This window comes from Doryrhamphus excisus, chromosome 19 (assembly GCF_030265055.1).
Source record: "Doryrhamphus excisus isolate RoL2022-K1 chromosome 19, RoL_Dexc_1.0, whole genome shotgun sequence".
NCBI lineage: Eukaryota > Metazoa > Chordata > Actinopteri > Syngnathiformes > Syngnathidae > Doryrhamphus > Doryrhamphus excisus.
Genome location: NC_080484.1, coordinates 5534066 through 5553395, shown reverse-complemented (window position 1 = coordinate 5553395; position 19330 = coordinate 5534066). Strand labels below are relative to the sequence as shown.

The 19330-nt window shown below is 41.3% G+C and overlaps 2 protein-coding genes across 4 annotated transcripts; both read right to left on the bottom strand.

Annotated features, from left to right (window-relative positions):
* Positions 1-195: 195 nt before the first annotated feature.
* On the bottom strand, positions 196-16073 carry LOC131107400 (alpha-(1,3)-fucosyltransferase 7-like). Of its 2 annotated transcripts, none has more exons than XM_058057395.1 (2): positions 16035-16073; positions 196-1897 (listed from the first exon to the last, which is right to left on the bottom strand). In XM_058057395.1, exons 1-2 carry the CDS (start codon positions 16068-16070, stop codon positions 836-838), a joined length of 1098 nt encoding a protein of 365 aa, XP_057913378.1. In that variant the 5' UTR covers positions 16071-16073; the 3' UTR covers positions 196-835. The 2 variants fall into 2 exon arrangements, with proteins under 2 accessions (XP_057913378.1, XP_057913377.1); XM_058057394.1 differs by lacking the exon at positions 16035-16073 and adding an exon at positions 1981-2114.
* fut7 (fucosyltransferase 7 (alpha (1,3) fucosyltransferase)) lies at positions 7902-17284 on the bottom strand. 2 transcript variants are annotated; one of them, XM_058057393.1, is made up of 2 exons: positions 17258-17284; positions 7902-9250 (listed from the first exon to the last, which is right to left on the bottom strand). In XM_058057393.1, the coding sequence occupies exons 1-2, from the start codon at positions 17279-17281 to the stop codon at positions 8207-8209; spliced, it is 1068 nt and encodes a 355-aa protein (XP_057913376.1). In that variant the 5' UTR covers positions 17282-17284; the 3' UTR covers positions 7902-8206. The 2 variants fall into 2 exon arrangements, with proteins under 2 accessions (XP_057913376.1, XP_057913375.1); XM_058057392.1 differs by lacking the exon at positions 17258-17284 and adding an exon at positions 12999-13240.
* Between the last annotated feature and the right edge of the window lie 2046 nt (positions 17285-19330).

Genomic DNA, 19330 nt, shown 5'->3' with positions numbered 1-19330 from the left:
CCTCCCAAGGGCACCTTGACTGAACACATCACTCCCTCTATGGACCTTTCCAGTCTGGTTTCATAGCACCTCCTCAAAACCACCAATGACCATCTCACCGCTGCCGACTCTGACTTAGTCCGCATCTGGATCTGCATCTAGTCTGCTGCATTTGGCCCCATCTCACCCCCCCCCCCCATCGTCCCATTGACCGGTTTCACTCATATCCCACAGACCGCACGTCCCACAGATTGTGCCAAGTTCATACAGCTCAAGTTTTTCAAGTCCAACCTCTCCACTGTCACTACAGGTGTGCCTCAGGGCTCTGTTCTGGGGCCCCTTCTTTACATCATCTGGCTCCTTTCCCGGGTTTATTATCCAGTTCCACCGCTTTGCTGACGACACCCAGCTCTACCACTTCATACTCCCTCCCTCCTCTCTCAATGCCTGGCTCTCGGAAATAAAAAGCATTACTTTCCAAAGTCTGCAGTTTCAACCTCACCATGGACAGCTCCCCATGGTCTCTCCCTCCCCTCGCTGTCTCTCATGTTGATTACTGCAACTAACTCCTTTTTGCTCTCCCCGAGAAGTCCCAACTTAAACTTCAACTAGAAGAATACTTTATTTCCAGTGGCACACGGCGAACAAACCACACCAAATATTTCTAACGAGGGAAAATGATTATATTACAAGTTATTATTATTTAACACAATATTTCAGTAACGTACAGTTATCGTGGTGTGAAAACAATGGGAGCGCCCACATTACACATTTTTTGTGACGAGGAACAAATATTTCCTGGATGCTAACGATGGACTCCAGAGGTTCCTCCTGTGTTCCTGTGTACGCTGCAAGCTCAGACCGTAGCCTTGGCTTGCCAGGTTGCCAGGTCAGCGTAGACCTTGTGCTGAGGGAAGCTGTGGTACTGCGCGCAGACCTGACACAGTACCCACCTCCAGCTCTCGTACGACTTTGCCTTCCAGTCTGTCTTCCATCGCAGATACTCGCCATAGCGCTCGGGGTCGCCCGCCAGATTGTGCAGATACTCTGCCAGCTCTTTCACCGAAGCAAACTCGTCAACGTGGATGAAAGAGTGAGGAGGCGCCACAGCTTTGTAATCTTGCAACGGCGCTCCCAGGACCACCGGAACCGCCCCGGATTGGTAAGCGTTCCTCCACAGCTTCTCGGTGATGTAATCTTTGGAGAGGGAGTTTTCGAAGGCCAAGTAGAAGTAGCAGCGAGAGAGGGTGGGAAGAAGGTCTTTCGGCTTGAGGGGGGTGGTCAGTCTTCCGTAGACCTTCACAGGGATGACCTTTGTGAGTTCTTGGTACACTTTGGTTCTTGTGTGGGAAAGCCTGAAGTTGCTGACCACCCAGCAGACCAGATCGGTTTTATTCTGTAGGTTGTCCTCCACTACATCTTCAGGTCCTCGTGGTAGAAGCTCACCGTATGGAATGCTGACATCTGCATCCCTCCTGTAGCTCATGGTGAGGTTGAAAACACCCGCAAACCTCCTCAGATCTCCATTGTTGGCAGGGGACTCCAGGGACAGCCAAGCCCACCTCTGGCCCGGCGGCCTGGGGAGCTTCATTGGCAGTTTCTCCCATTTAGTCTTAAGCTCTTGGTTGTGGAACACCACCACGTCTGCCTTTGAAAACAAAGACCTCTCTACCACGACTCTGCAGCGTGGGATGCGGTAGAGGTCCCAGCACACGTCCCCGCGGAGGTCCTCCACCTGTTTGAACGGCCAGTACCACAGCAGGACGGTCATGCTGGGTTGGAGTTGGGTGGTGTGGTTGGAGCTGGAGAAGATGAAAGCCGCCTGAGACCAGGATGCTCTCAGCCAGGCGTTAAGAATAAGAAGGACGAGGTACTTCTTAAGGGAAGCAGGAGTATCCTTTTTGGAATCATTGGTCTCCTGCAAGAAGACATTCAAACATTAGAGAAAGTCAAACAAAGTTCACCTGGAAGGGTTGTTGTGCTTGGATGCATGACCCTAACCATAGGCATTGTTACGATTCGGCTACGATTCGACTGCAGCATGCAGAGTGCAGGGGAACCATTTGCAGATAAAATCATTATGATTACTTTGAATGATTATGGCTGATAAAAAGCAGCAGGACACCAACTCAGACAGTTGCAGTAGCGTGGCAAGCTAAGGCAAACAACACAACGACAAGCTGGGATGCACGCACCTGAACTAAATAGAAGGACAACACAAACAGCAACAGGTGCGAGTGAAAAACGAAAAAGCAAAGCCGGCGGAAACAACCCAGGACACACTGGAAACACTACCAAAATAAGAGCATAAAACAGGAACTAAGGCATAGAAGCGGAAACTAACTTTTCCCACAGGCTAACTCAAGGATCGCGACAGTACTCCCCCTTGCTGTGAGTGAAAAACGAAAAAGCAAAACTGGCGGAAACAACCCAGGACACACTGGAAACACTACCAAAATAAGAGCATAAAACAGGAACTAAGCCATAGAAGCGGAAACGAACTTTTCCCACAGGCTAACTCACGGATCGCGACAGTACTCCCCCCCTGCTGTGAGTGAAAAACGAAAAAGCAAAGCCGGCGGAAACAACCCAGGACACACTGGAAACACTACCAAAATAAGAGCATAAAACAGGAACTAATGCATAGAAGCGGAAACTAACTTTTCCCACAGGCTAACTCAAGGATCGCGACAGTACTCCCCCCTTGCTGTGAGTGAAAAACGAAAAAGCAAAGCTGGCGGAAACAACCCAGGACACACTGGAAACACTACCAAAATAAGAGCATAAAACAGGAACTAAGGCATAGAAGCGGAAACTAGCTTTTCCAACAGGCCAACTCACGAATCGCGACAGTACTCCCCCCCTCAAGGACGGCTCACAGACGTCCAAAAAACATCCAAGGTCAAAGAGGGATGGGAGGTGGGAGGACCGGTGTTGGGTCACTGGCCAGACCTCTCCGGAGGCCGGCCGAGACGACAAGCCCCACGGAGCCAGAAGGGCTTGGGCGGTGAGAATGGCAGGCCCACTCAGGAGGGCGGCCTGGATGGCGGGCCCAATAGAGCCCATGACACAACCCCTCGAGAGGACGGCCAGGACGGCGGGCCTGGTGGAGGAGGTAGCCGCCAATGTGGAGGAGAAGACGCAAGTGGAGGCAGCCCATGCTTTGAGTGCTGCAGTGATCCCTGAAAGGAAGGTGAGTCCTTACTTGAGTCAGTGAGCCCTGTGTCCAGTCTTGCAGGAACATAACACACAAATAGCAACGGGTGCGAGGAAGTCATCAGGAAAACAATTGGCAATACTTTGCACCAGAATGGATTCAAATAATGCCGTGCCAAAAGGTACCCTGCTTCAGATGCCACATGTGGAGGCCGGCCTAAAGTACGACAATGATCACCTCAAAGATACACAAAGTGACTGGGAGAAGGTTCTGTGGTCAGACCAGACCAAAATGGAACTATCTACATGTGCCGCTATAATCAAACAGAATAGTCAATGGGGCATGCCCAGTAAAACGTAAACATCAACATCACGTGATGCTGACTTCCCCGAGTTTTTCTTCCACTTGTTGGAATAACTCCGTATTGCCAGTTTTTCGTTCGCCCAGTCTTGAAATTTAGTTTGGATCAAAAACAAACTTTCCGCCGCAGTCCAGTGCCGATTGCTCGCCTCCATTTTTAAAAGCAAAGAACGTCTGGAGCTGCGTGTTACGTCATATCTGAGCATGCGCTGAAAGAACAAATTCAATCTTGCTAATTTTATAATTAAACTGGGGACGTATTTTATATAGATATATATTTTCTTTTTATGAATAAAGTATAGAAGGGTTTAGATCAGGGGTCTCAAACACGCGGCCCGCGGGCCAAAGGTGGCCTGCAGGACACTAGTTTGAGGCCCCCGCCTTGATATGAAAGTTTAATGTTAGTGCGGCCCGCGCAAGTTTGATATGGATGCTGTATGGTATCATGTACCCAGAAAAAATTATTACGTTTGATTAATGTTCATGTTAAAGGTTAAATAACTGTTAATAGTTATCCTCCCTATCCGTGTGGAAGTGGTAAGTTTTTGGCTTTTTAAGTTTAAAGGAAATAACTTGGAGGCTACCGTTTAGGTCGCTAGCTCTCTAGTTTGCAAGTTAGCATGTGTCTCAAGACCCTGCAGTTGCGCAATATGTTGTAAATAAAAAGAGTATAAATGTGACTATAGTCGTGTTTTGTCATGTCTACAGGGCTCTAATAATGCTTTGTTCATTTTAATCTGAAAAAAATAATTTGTCTACCCACCAACTATATGTGGTTTCTTAAGTTTTTATTATTTGCTGTTTTATTATTATTATTATTATATTTATTTATTCATTACTGATTGATTGATTTTATTTATTCTTATCTTATTCTTATTTTGTGTAGAAAAATAAAAAGTAAGATATTTGAGAACAGTGGAATGTTTTATCAGAGTTTTTCTTGTAGAAAATCGGAACCAAAGCAAAGTTTATTCATTTTTCTGTTTCTAATAAATGTGTTTTTTTTTTTTTTTTTGGAAAACCTGATGCGGCCCAGCCTCGCCCAGACCCTAGCTCCAGTGGCCCCCAGGTAAATTGAGTTTGAGACCCCTGGTTTAGATTCTGTTCCACAGATGGCGGTAATGCACATTGAAAGCTGTTTGCCAACCGCCAATAAACAACAGAAGAAGAAAAACACCACGAAAAAGAACGCACCCTGACAACTTTCCGTTTGAGCGGGTACAAGATACCTCAATCGGATTGGGGAAAGGAATATTCCACCCTTGGGAATCCAATTATATGTTCATTCGGATTGGCACTTTTCCTTCGGAATGAGGTGTATACAAAGGTTACATTTTTCCGTTTATGCAATTGGAATATTTGGGTCCATGTATACGTGGCTACGGACACAAAGCATTGTTTACATCGAAGGCAACAAAGGAGTGCGTTTATTAGTTAAAAACCTGAACGAAAAGCAGGTTTATCCACCTCAGCTGTACTGATTAGGACCCCGCTCTGCCGGTCCAAGTCAGGCTGACGCCTCAGGCTGGGGCGGGCCTAGATGTTCCAGATATGCACACTTAGTTTACTCTCAGTTCTTGGACAAACAAACCTGATGGACAGAGCACTAAAAGATCATTATGACACTGTATGCATTTTTTATTTTAAACACAACATTCCTAAGAATGAGAGGCATACATAAGAAATTGTGCCTCCAAAAACAAAAGAGATCCACAAAAAAAACAAACTCCGGAGGCTGAACCTAGTACCTGTCGATAAATAAATAATATTGATTTATTGATTTTCTAAATATAATAAGAGTAAAACAAACATTTTAACAAAGTTATAATGTTATAAGAATAAAGGCAAAATATTATGGGAATGAAGTGAAAATGGAAATTAAAAAAAAGAAAAATTCCGAGAATAAAATGGTAATATTATTATAATATTCATATGATATTAATATTTATATTATAATATTAATAATATTATTATAGGAAAATAACTACACTTTAGTAGCATAAATTTGTAATATGAAAATCAAAAAATTCCACAAATTAAATTCAGCAACAATCAGCATGAACTTAATAAACTTAATAAACGTCATCACTGGAATATCAATGAAAGAAAGCAAGGGATCGTCGTAAATTACCCTTTATTCTGCTCGACCTGAGCTGCTGCATTTTTATCATGCTATCTCAAAATTGAATGTGATAAAGTCATAATCTCGGTCAGGGGTGGGCAAGTATTTTGACTCGTGGGCCGAATTGAGTTAACAAAATTGTCCGGGGACCAGAACATATATTTAACACACACACACTATTTTATGCTTATAATTTGTCTAATTTTATCTGTAAAAGTGTCATACTATCAGCTGTATGTTCTAATGTCCACTTTGAACATCAGACCACATCAAACTATGTCATTTAATTTTGCAGTTTGGTTGTTTGTTTACTAAATAAGACATCCGACTTGCAAGTCATGTGGCCAGTTTGTTTTGTTAAAAGTTGAAATACTTAGAAAGCAACTGGTGGGCCGGATTCAAACGCTTGCCGATAAAGTCGTTATTTTTAATTTTTTTTTTTTTGCAAACATTAAGTGTGTATCTACAACTGGGTTAATCATATAAGGTGGATATTTACAATCATAGATGAAAAGGTGAAGCAATACAGAGACATAGGACGGTCAACAGGAGAAGTGGAATCTATACTAACAGAAGACAGGTTGAATGTGTAAAAGAAAAAAATAAGAGAGGAAAAAAAAACGAATAGCACAGAGTCACATAATTGTGCTATATTGGTGAGAGAAAGAGAGAGAAAAAAGAAAAAAAACATGTATAGATATAATAAGAAAGGTTAAATTAAGTTCATTCATTCATTCATTCGTTTATTTTCTACCGGTTTTTCCTCACGAGGGTCGCGGGGGTGCTGGAGCCTATCCCAGCTGTCTTTTGGGCGAGAGGCGGCGTACACCCTGGACTGGTGGCCAGTCAATCACAGGGCACATATAGACAAACAACCATTCACACTCACATTCATACCTATGGACAATTTGGAGTTACAAGTTTTTGGAATGTGGGGGGAAATCGGAGTACCCGGAGAAAACCCACGCATGCACGGGGAGAACATGCAAACTCCACACAGAGATGGCCGAGGGTGGAATTGAACCCTGGTCTCCTAGCTGTGAGGTCTGCGCGCTAACCACTCGATCGCCGTGCCGCCCGTTAAATTAAGTTGCATTAAGTTAAACAAAAAATACTAAATAAAGAATTCTAATTAACGAATTGATCATAAAATACACCCATAATTTTTTTAAATTGTATATATATATAATATTATTCAATTGTGTCTGTTTGCTGATTGTCATAATTTTAAAACAATTGTTACAAGAAAACATATTTATTAACAAGAAAGTCATTACATACCAGCAGGGTCTTGTCTTCAGTCATAAGGGAGGACATGATGTCTACTGTTCTCACAGCGATGACATCCTTCTTCATATTGTTCCAGTCCAGTCCAGTCAATATAATATATTTAATATAATATATTTAACATAATATATAATATAATATATAATATTCATTCATTCATTTTCTACCGCTTTTTCCTCACGAGGGTCGCGGGGGTGCTGGAGCCTATACCAGCTGTCTTCGGGGAGAGGTGGGGTACACCCTGGACTGGTCTAATATATAATATATAATATATTCATTCATTCATTCATTCATTCATTTTCTACCGCTTATCCTCACGAGGGTCGCGGGGGTGCTGGAGCCTATCCCAGCTGTCTTCGGGCAAGAGACGGTGTACACCCTGGACTGGTCTAATATATAATATATAATATATAATATATAATATATAATATATAATATATAATATATAATATATAATATATAATATATAATATATAATATATAATATATAATATATAATATATAATATATAATATATAATATATAATATATAATATATAATATATAATATATAATATATAATATATAATATATAATATATAATAGTGGCGGCACGGCGGTCTAGTGGTTAGCGCGCAGACCCCACAGCTAGGAGACCAGGGTTCAATTCCACCCTCGGCCATCTCTGTGTGGAGTTTGCATGTTCTCCCCGTGCATGCGTGGGTTTTCTCCGGGTACTCCGGTTTCCTCCCACATTCCAAAAACATGCTAGGTTAATTGGTGACTCCAAATTGTCCATAGGTATGAATGTGAGTGTGAATGGTTGTTTGTCTATATGTGCCCTGTGATTGGCTGGCCACCAGTCCAGGGTGTACCCCGCCTCTCGCCCGAAGACAGCTGGGATAGGCTCCAGCACCCCCGCGACCCTCGTGAGGAAAAAGCGGCAGAAAATGAATGAATGAATATTATTATATTATTATTATTGTATATTATTGTACAATTCTACCTGTACCAAACTATTGAATCCTGTGGTATTGATAAAGATGTGGACCGACAATATGTTTATTCAGCCATCTTGGATCAAACACATCCAACAACACACGTCACAGTACTTGGTTGATAACAATAACAATACTACAGTATCCTGTAAGGCTCATTCATCTGGCAAACTAATTGTTTTCACATTGTTTTCTGCATGTAAAACTAGAATGATTTGGTAGTTCTACAACAGTGGACATCTTTTGTCACGATGGACAAATGCTTCCTGGTGGCTAATGTTGGATTTTAGAGGTCCCTCCTGAGTTCTTGTGTACTTTGCAGGCTCAGGTAGCAGCCGTGCCATCCCAGGCTGCCAGGTCAGCGTAGACCTTGTGCTGAGGGAAGCTGCGGTACTGCGTACAGATCTGACACGCCCGATGCCGCCAGCCATCGTACTGCTTCACCTTCCACTCGCTCCTCCATCGCAGATACTCGCCATAGCGCTCGGCGTCGCCTGCCAACTTCTGCAGATGCTCTCCCAGCTCTTTTATCGAAGCAAACTCGTCGACGTGGATGAAAGAGTGAGGCGCCGCCACAGCTTCGTAATTCTTCACAGGCGGTCCCAGGACGACCGGAACCACCCCGGATTGGTAAGCGTTCTTCCACAGCTTCTCGGTGATGTAATCTTTGGAGAGGGAGTTCTCGAAGGCCAAGTAGAAGTAGCAGCGAGAGAGGGTGGGAAGAAGGTCTTCAGACGCAAGGGGATTTTTCGACCAGCTTCCGTAGACCTTCACGGGGACGACAGCGCTAAGTTCTTGGTACACTTTGCTTCTTGTGTGGGAACTCCTGTAGTTGCTGACCACCCAGCAGACCAGATCGGTTTTATTCTGTTTGATGTCCTCCACTACATCTTCAGGTTCTCGTGGTAGAAGCTTACCGTATGGTACGCTAACATCTGCATCCCTCCTGTAGCTCATGGTGAGGTTGAAGACACCCGCAAACCTCCTCAGGTCTCCATTGTTGGCAGGGGACTCCAGGGACAGCCAAGCCCACCTCTGGCCCGGCGGCCTGGGGAGCTCCATTGGCAGTTTCTCCTGTCTGGTCATCAGCTCTCGGTTGTGGAACACCACCACGTCCGCCTCTGAAAACAAAGACCTCTTCGCCACGACTCTGCAGCCTGGGATGCGGTAGAGGTCCCAGCACAGGTCCCCGTGGAGGTCCTCTGGGATGCCAAAGGGCCAGTACCACAGCAGGACGGTGATGGAAGCCGCCGGGGATCGGGGTGCCCTCAGCCAGACGTTAAGACACAACATGAGGATGCAGATGACGGAGAGGAGGAGATACTTCTTCATGGAAGGAGTTAGGCCCTTTTTGGTATCACTGCACTCCTGCAAGAAGGCAATCAAACATTTGGAGAAGGTCGCCTGGAAAAGTTGGAGTGCTTTTTAGCATGAAACAAAATGGAGGGCGGTAGGTAACTTTAAATTCATATTACCGAATATAGTAGACAAAGATTACACATGAGATTTGTGCTGGTGTGTTGAGAGAAATGTGTTCCTAAAGGAGCAGAGTGAGCGGTGGACAGGAAGTGATGTCCACCTGCAATAAAAGCCTGTTGGCCCAGTGATCAAGTCATCCGTTTGCTCCCCCCCGTCAACAGCCTCTGCCGTTATCGAACTCTGCCAATGCAGATATATATTCCATCTTATTATGTCCACTTTATTGGGTAATAGGAGTGTAAAGGTGAGTATAGGGGTGCTATGTCATGTCATTTTTCTATGCTATCAGGAAGTGAAAAAGAGGAACTCTGCCAATGCTACCATGTGCTATATTCTGTCTTACTTTCTCGTTTGTCCACTTTGTTGGGTAATAGGAGTGTAAAGGTGAGTATAGGGGTGCTATGTCATGTCTAGAAAGCTCTAATAATGTTAAAAGCTGTATTTAGCAGGTGCTAAAACAGGTTTTCTATGCTACCAGGAAGTGATAAAGAGGAACTCTGTCAATGCTATCATGTGAGTAGATATATTCTGTCTTATTATTTCCACTATATTGAGTAATAGGAGTGTAAATGTGAATATAGGGGTGCTATGTCATGTCTAGAAAGCTCTAATAATGTTAAAAGCTGTATTTAGCAGGTGGTAAAACACATTTTCTATGCTACCAGGAAGTGAAAAAGAGGAACTCTGCCAATGCTATCATGTGAGTAGATATATTCTGTCTTATTACTTCAACTATATTGAGTAATAGGAGTGTAAATGTGAATATAGGGGTGCTATGTCATGTCTAGAGGGCTCTAATAATATTAAAAGCTGTATTTAGCAGGTGCTAAAACAGGTTTTCTATGCCATCGGGAAGGGGAAAAGAGGAACTCTGCCAATGCTACCATGTGCTATTCTTACTTTCTCATATGTCCACTTTATTGGGTAATAGGAGTGTAAATATGAGTATAGGGGTGCTATGTCATGTCTAGAGGGCTCTAATAATGTTAAAAGCTGTATTTAGCAGGTGGTAAAACAGATTTTCTATGCTACCAGGAAGTAAAAAAAGAGGAACTCTGCCAATGCTACCATGTGCTATATTCTGTCTTACTTTCTCGTATGCCCACTTTATTAGGTGAAAGGAGTGTAAAGGTGAGTATAGGGGTGCTATGTCATGTCTAGAAAGCTCTAATAATGTTAAAAGCTGTATTTAGCACGTGCTAAAACAGGTTTTCTATGCTATCAGGAAGTGAAAAAGAGGAACTCTGCCAATGCTATCATGTGAGTCGATATATTCTGTCTTATTATTTCCACTATATTGAGTAATAGGAGTGTAAATGTGAATATAGGGGTGCTATGTCATGTCTAGAAAGCTCTAATAATGTTAAAAGCTGTATTTAGCAGGTGGTAAAACACATTTTCTATGCTACCAGGAAGTGAAAAAGAGGAACTCTGCCAATGCTATCATGTGAGTAGATATATTCTGTCTTATTACTTCAACTATATTGAGTAATAGGAGTGTAAATGTGAATATAGGGGTGCTATGTCATGTCTAGAGGGCTCTAATAATATTAAAAGCTGTATTTAGCAGGTGCTAAAACAGGTTTTCTATGCCATCGGGAAGGGGAAAAGAGGAACTCTGCCAATGCTACCATGTGCTATTCTTACTTTCTCATATGTCCACTTTATTGGGTAATAGGAGTGTAAATATGAGTATAGGGGTGCTATGTCATGTCTAGAGGGCTCTAATAATGTTAAAAGCTGTATTTAGCAGGTGGTAAAACAGATTTTCTATGCTACCAGGAAGTAAAAAAAGAGGAACTCTGCCAATGCTACCATGTGCTATATTCTGTCTTACTTTCTCGTATGCCCACTTTATTAGGTGAAAGGAGTGTAAAGGTGAGTATAGGGGTGCTATGTCATGTCTAGAAAGCTCTAATAATGTTAAAAGCTGTATTTAGCACGTGCTAAAACAGGTTTTCTATGCTATCAGGAAGTGAAAAAGAGGAACTCTGCCAATGCTATCATGTGAGTCGATATATTCTGTCTTATTATTTCCACTATATTGGGTAATAGGAGTGTAACTATGAGTATAGGGGTGCTATGTCATGTCTAGAGGGCTCCAATAATGTTAAAAGCTGTATTTAGCAGGTGGTAAAACACATTTTCTATGCTACCAGGAAGTGAAAAAAGAAGACCTCTGCCAATGCTATCATGTGAGTAGATATATTCTGTCTTATTATTTCCACCATATTGGGTAATAGGAGTGTAAATGTGAATATAGGGGTGCTATGTCATGTCTAGAGGGCTCTAATAATGTTAAAAGCAGGTGGTAAAACGGGTTTTCTATGCTACCAGGAAGTGAAAAAGAGGAACTCTGTCAATGCTACCATGTGAGTCGATATTCAAAGTAAGGGATCCAAGTAACGGTGATAAACGAGGGATGAGGGTAGCTGGTTTTGACTGCAATACAAGTTGCTTCAAGTTGCAGCAATTGTTTCGTAATCTGCAGGCAATGTGGTTTGTTTCCCGCCGCTGCTCCTGGAGTTGAGTTGTTAGTGGACCCGCCGGAGGAAATGAGAAATCACAAAGATGCGTGTTTAAATTGCACACGCTCGGAAAGAACCACAGGACCGGTCTTTTGCGCAACACAGTACACACAAAGAAGGAACTCTGACTTGACTCGTGCAGGACACGAGGCGTTCAAGGACAAAGAAAAACATGACAAAGAAATTCTCATTTTATGACGTTTTGACTGAAATCTGTCATGAATTGACAGATTTCTGGGTGCCGGATAGGTAGCGTATGCTGGGTCACATTTGGCCCACAAGCCACCAGTTGACAACCGCTGCCACAACTCTCTTTTTTTTGTGTTCCCAAGGTGATAGATAGTAAAACTGCCTGTAATGTGTCATCTCATTACTGCCTTCTTTGTGCAGGAGGAGATATTTTTATGCAAGGCCTTAAATCATAAAAGTGTCAGCCTGTTGCTAAATATGAAGAAAAAAAAAGTTGACACTTTTTGCTTATCGGAGGCCGGCACGCCAAGCAGAAAGCGACAAACCATAATATCCAAACAAAGAGGAATAAATGACAATATTATGAAAATGAAATCACAAGGTTTTAACTTTGTAACTTTGCTATGAATGGATTGTAATAGCACACCATCAAGTCATAACATTTAAGAATTAATAATAACTATGTAATAATAATAGTATTAATATAATAATAATAATAACACTTGTTGTTTATTGTGTATTTTCCTCTGTGGTAGCTGGAATAAATCAACTCTCTAATATGAAATGTATAATACAACGAGAAAAACATCATCAAGTAAAAATATTTAGAAAATAAGTTCATAATATTATAAACTAAAATAATAATTTATAGTAAATAAAAGTGCTGCGTTTGTACACAACAAAATGATGCAAGTGTTAGAAAAATACAGTTTTCATTTTACTGGAAGTGCTAACAGGACAAGACAAAAGGTGTGATTTGCCAAAATGAAGAGATAATATTTGCGACTCTAAAAACAGGATGTGGCGAGAGATGGATGTTGGCAGCGGCGCCACCGTGTCGTCGCAGCCGTGCTGACGACCGTCCCTCTCGTCCCTACCGTACCCCAAAACAGACCAAGCAGAAGCGCCGTCGCACTGACCTGATGAGGATGACAACGAGGATGGTTGTGACCTGAGAGGCCGGCACCGTCCTTCTTGTCCTCCCCTGTTGTCAGCAGCTTGACGGGAACCGCGGGCATGTTCAGCCAAAAGTAGGCTAGCCCACTTCAAGGAAGTGGTTTAGCCCTTTCAACATCTTTACATCTGACTTCAGCTGCACCCAACAAACGTGCTGCCACGCTCCTTTTCTTGTGCACAGGAAGTGTGGAGGCACATCAACATGATGTAATAAATGGTCAGCGCCCCAAAATGGAGAAATGCATTTTGGGGTTTTTTTTGGCTTTTTGCTTTTACCATGCTTTTACCCCGCGGTTGCAGGAAGTCATCATATCTCCATCTAAATCTTTTATTAGCAGAAAAAATGAGTCATTTTCACCAGATACGTGCTATATATACAATATATATGTTAACATACTGCGGTGGGGTCCAAAGTGTGGTGCGCGAGCCATTTGCTATCTAGACCTGTGGCCCATTCTAAAAATATAATTTAAACAAGAAAACGAAAAGAACTGCAACAAGAACAGCAAAAACAAAAACCCGGGGATGTGTTCAGGGGGCCTCCGACCAATAGGAGGCCACGAGGAAGACCCAGGACACGTTGGAGAGACTATGTCTCTCAGCTGGCCTGGGAACGACTTGGGATCAAAGTAGCTAGCCAAAGTAGCTTGGGCAGCTGCCCCCATAACCTGACCTTGGGTAAGAGGAAGTGGATGGATGGATGCATGTATGTATGTATGTATGTATGTATGTATGTATGTATGTATGTATGTATGTATGTATGTATGTATGTATGTATGTATGTATGTATGTATGTATGTATGTATGTATGTATGTATGTATGTATGTATGTATGTATGTATGTATGTATGTTTGTATGTATGTTTGTATGTATGTATGTATGTATGTATGTATGTATGTATGTATGTATGTATGTATGTATGTATGTATGTATGTATGTATGTATGGATGGATGGATGGATGGATGTATGGATGTATGGATGTATGGATGTATGGATGGATGTATGGATGGATGGATGGATAGATGGATGGATGGATGGATGGATGGATGGATGGATGGATGGGATGGATGGTGTATGTACATATGCATGCATGTATGTATGTATGCATGTATGCATGTATGTATGTATGTATGTATGTATGTATGTATGTATGTATGTATGTATGTATGTATGTATGCATGCATGCATGCATGCATGCATGTATGTATGTATGTATGTATGTATGTATGGATGGATGGATGGGTGTATGTATGTATGTATGTATGGATGGATGGGTGTATGTATGTATGTATGTATGGATGGGTGGGATGGATGGTGTATGTATGTATGTATGTATGTATGTATGTATGTATGTATGTATGTATGTATGTATGTATGTATGTATGTATGTATGTATGTATGTATGTATGTATGTATGTATGTATGTATGTATGGATGGGTGTATGTATGTATGTATGGATTGGTGGGTGGGATGGATGGTGTATGTATGCATGTATGCATGTATGCATGTATGTATGTATGTATGTATGTATGTATGTATGTATGTATGTATGTATGTATGTATGTATGTATGTATGTATGTATGTATGTATGTATGTATGTATGTATGTATGGATGGATGATGGATGGATGGATGGGATGGATGGTGTATGTATGCATGCATGTATGTATGTATGTATGTATGTATGTATGTATGTATGTATGTATGTATGTATGTATGTATGTATGTATGTATGTATGTATGTATGTTTGTATGTATGGATGGATGGGTGTATGTATGTATGTATGGATGGCTGGGATGGATGGTGTATGTATGCATGTATGTATGCATGTATGTATGTATGGATGGATGGGTGTATGTATGGATGGATGGATGGATGGATGGATGGTAATATTATGACCAAAAATGACCAAAAATATCATTTTTTTAAATATTAGGTTTGGGAAAAAGCAAATAAAGTCATAATATTATAGAAATTATGACAAAATATTCCACCCATTTTCTATGCCGGTTATCCTCATTAGTGTTGCAGGGGTATGCTGGAGCCTATCCCAGCTGACTTCTGGTCACCAGCCAATCACAAGACACTTACAGACACACAACCATTCCCACTCATATTTGGAGTCACCGATGAAGCTAACATGCTAATGTTAAGCTAATGTTTTGGGAATGTGGGAGGAAACCGGACTACTCGGAACCCAGGTCTTCCCCGATCTCGCGGCCCAGACATAGCATCATGAAAAGAAGATTTATGAAAAAGAAACATGTACTTTTTAAAAAATAACACAAAAGAGCAAAGAGTGAAGTTGGTGCTAATAATATATATATTAAAATATATTATTGTATTATTATTCTGATAATATACTGTATGTAACAGCATGTGGACACCGCTGTACTACAATATGTAGCGTAGTATTACACTGAAGAAGTTCATTTGTAAGTTGTACCAGTGTTTGAAAATCCAGAAAAAATGATATTAATATTAATATAATACTAATATTTTAAGTATTAAGTAAGTGGTAAAAATACAGTATAATATTTTACTAAAAAGGTAATTTCTACAAAAAAGACGTACTAATAGGAGGGAAAAAAGAAAGTATTTGCATTTGGTATCTCCTGTTACTTGTTTGCGTGTCGGTTTGTGCTCGGGGGGGCACGGCCTCTATTGATGGGCGGAGTCATGAGGCATGCATGAAGCCCTGGAGCTTTTTTAAATAAAAAACAACAGAGCGGTGCCTTTTTCCACTCTTTTTTACGCAACATTTCCGCCTTCTGTGGTCAATTTACCACAAGATACTATTTACAATTGTCTTGTCTTTAAGATACTATAATAAAGTTAGAATCTCATCTCTATTTTCCTCTTCAACATGAGTAGAAATTACTTTCAAATAAATCTTATGAGAAAAAGATATGTATTAACAAGGAAATTCAATATGCAATACCAAATAAGAAGGATCCGCTAGTGTGCCTTCGAGTAAACAAAAGTCGTTACATACCGGCGGCATCTTGGCTTCATTAGCGAGCGAGGACATGATGTCAACCCTTCTCACAGCTACGACGTCCTTCTTAATATAGCTCCAGTCAACCCTGCCTCCCCAAACTGGTATGGTCCTGTCTTACATCATTCTCAGTCACCCAGCAAGCATTTCCACTTCACACAGAATAGCATCCATTCAGTTGAAAATGACCAGGGTGAATTACAAGTGAAATGGATCAATGGATCAAGTTGTGTTTACATTAGCGCTTTGGTGATCTGGGCGGCGCCAAAACAGAGAAAAAGATTCCTTGAAGTAATGTAAGTACAGTGTTCCCTGAGTCCTGATTGGATGCATGGAAATACAGTATGAAGTTCTAATATTATGGGAAACAAACAAAACTAACTAACTAAAGTAATCAATTTAGGATGAAAATTAGAATTGGGGCCCGCACGGTGGGCGAGTGGTGAGCGTGCAGGAGACCCTTGTGAAGATAAGTGGTAGAAAATGAATGAATTAATGAATTAGAATGGGATAAAACTTATAATATAATGGAAAAAAACATCAAAATATTGCGGGAATAAAGTCAGCATTAAGAAGAGAAAATTTTGTTGGAAAATTTAAAAAGAAGCAAGAAAAAAAAAGCTGTAATTTTAGCAATAAAAATAAAGAAAAAAATGTAACATTAAACATTTTTTTAAATGTTGTAATATTAGTTCTAATGTTGGGTAAAATTAGGTTAACTGCATATTTTCCAATTTATTTCTGATGTTATGAGTGCTTGGCCAGTTCCAAGTGCGCCTGGCAAATAGCTAATTATAAAAAAATAATAATAACTTTTTTTCCCTTTATTTGTGTCAAACGATTTTTGTACCATTTCATTTGATGCTTGTTTTGGATGAATACAAATACATGGGAAATAAATTGTTCCATAATTAATTTTTTAGTTTAAGGTGAGAAAATGAACAGAATAAAGCAATATAAATAAATATCTTCATTAAATAGAAACCTAGTTGTGTTTTATTTATGCCTGGCAACATTTCATTGACCTGCACATCTCCACTCAAACAGCGCGGCCATCGACTTTAAGCTCTTTTGTTCATTTGTCATTCTATAATTCAACATGTATAATAAAAAGAGTTGCAGCAAATACTCTAGAGCCGTGTGATAGCACCACCACACAAAGATTGTAGTGTTGGGAGAGAGCAAAATTGTTCAGCCAGACTAGAAAAACTTGTACTTACGCTAGGAACATGATATCCACTCATGACTTCTCCGTGGGACCAAAATGAGCTCCTAGCTAACCGCATAGTTTGTTTTAAAAGCAAGCAATGCCTGTGTCAAGCTCAGGGTGACATTCATCATTTTGTTGGTGACGTGACGCAGCAGGTTTTTCTCATCAGCTTTGAAAGCCGTTTATCAGCACAGTTTTTTTTTTTTTTTTTTACAGAAAATGGCTGATATTGATCAGTGGCCGATTGATCACAGCGCCCCTAAAAATATGGGAATATTGTCGAAATATAATGGGAATAAAGTCATAATATTATGAGAAGAACATTTACATGAAGAAAGTTGAAATAGTTGGAAAATAAAAAAAAGAAAATCATATTTTTAAAGAACCGTGTCAAAATATTCAGAGAGTCTTAATATTATGAGAAAGAAACAAAACAAAATAAAGTTGTCATTTTGGGAAATTCAGGAAATTCAGATAAGACACGACAAGACATGACAAGACACGACAAGACATGACGAGACAAGACGTGACACGACGAGACACGACGCGCCAAGACGCGCCAAGACGCGCCAAGACGCGCCAAGACGCGCCAAGACGCGCCAAGACACGACACGACAAGACACGGTCACGACAAGACAAGACAAGACACGACACGACACGACAAGATGTGCCAAGATGCGCCAAGATGCACCAAGATGCGCCAAGACGCGCCAAGACGCGACAAGATGCGACAAGACGCGACAAGATGCGACAAGACGCGACAAGACACTATAAAAGAAGACGCGACACGACAGATGCGGCGCGACAAGACGCCACAAGATGCCACAAGACGCCACAAGACGCCACAAGACACAATAAAAGAAGACGCGACACGACAGATGCGGCGCGACAAGACGCGACAAGACGCCACAAGACGCCACAAGACGCCACAAGACGCCACAAGACGCCACAAGACAAGACAAAAATGCCAAAGATTGTTTAACTCATTCGCTACCAAAGACGTATTTATGTGTTATGTTTTTCAACCCGACTGCTCGCTACCAAAGACTTATTTATACGTCTTTTAAGTGTTTTTGCATGACAGGCACAAGGAGGTGATGATGCAACTCTACAATAAAGAGACCATGTTTGGTGCAGTTTTAAGCCACGAGGGGACAGAAGTGTACGGCCTGCATCTTCCCCATTGAAATACACGCGCCGCAGCAACCAGTCAGTGAAAAGGCATCTCTCCATGTTGCGCCTGGAGGACACACGGTAATATTTCTCCTTACGGTTACAGCGTTCCATTCAGTAGACAACCCCTCCCTGAATATCAACTGATGCACTGATTTTATTCTGTACTTACATGTTAGGTAAATCTACTTCATTTAATCAACCAGCTTAAGAAGGCCACAGAGCTAATTACTAGCAGGTGTGCACTGCCAGCTCCGCCTCTGCAGGACCGCATGCACTGCAACACAAGGCAGACAGGTGGCAGCAGAGTACTACTGTACTTAAATACTAAGTATCTGCCCTCTTTATCTTTTACATCTTTACATCAGTGAAATGTAATCCTACTAGATAGAAGAATGGCCACCCACCTCCTATGAGTAAGTACTTTAACCAAATTGTTTTGATTTATTGTCCTCCTGTCATGATAAGTGGGTGATCGCGTGTCAAACTCAGACTCAGGGCCAAATTCGGCCCGCACTGCAATTTCGGACCTGTTTGGAAAATACCATTGAGTTGACCCGCATCAGGTACCTTATCAATCAAAGTCATTCATCCAATATAAACTACTCCTCTGGCATTTTGATTTTAGAAGTGGAAACAACATTTTATATAGCACAAACATCATATCCATTCGTAATAAGGGTGTGAAGATACATATTCAGACCAAAAGTAAAAATATTTGAACTGTACATGACTGAAAACGGCATCACTTTTCCTATTACACTATTTTGTCTGTACAAAATAGCTTCAAAATGTACAAGACAGTCAAAAGTGACCGTTTTAACTGCAGCAAAGCATTCTGGGTAACACATAATCTGCCCGTTCCACCCAATGCTGAAGTTGGCTTCCAATTGGCCAGCTTCCAAATCGC

Coding starts and splice junctions, on each gene's coding strand:
- LOC131107400 (XM_058057394.1), bottom strand. CDS start 2,058: ATGATTTTATCTGCAAATGGTTCCCCTGCACTCTGCATGCTGCAGTCG. Junction 1,898..1,980: donor GAATCGTAACAATGCCTATG/GTTAGGGTCATG, acceptor GTCTTCTTGCAG/GAGACCAATGATTCCAAAAA.
- fut7 (XM_058057392.1), bottom strand. CDS start 13,097: ATGCCCGCGGTTCCCGTCAAGCTGCTGACAACAGGGGAGGACAAGAAG. Junction 9,251..12,998: donor CTCGTTGTCATCCTCATCAG/GTCAGTGCGACG, acceptor GCCTTCTTGCAG/GAGTGCAGTGATACCAAAAA.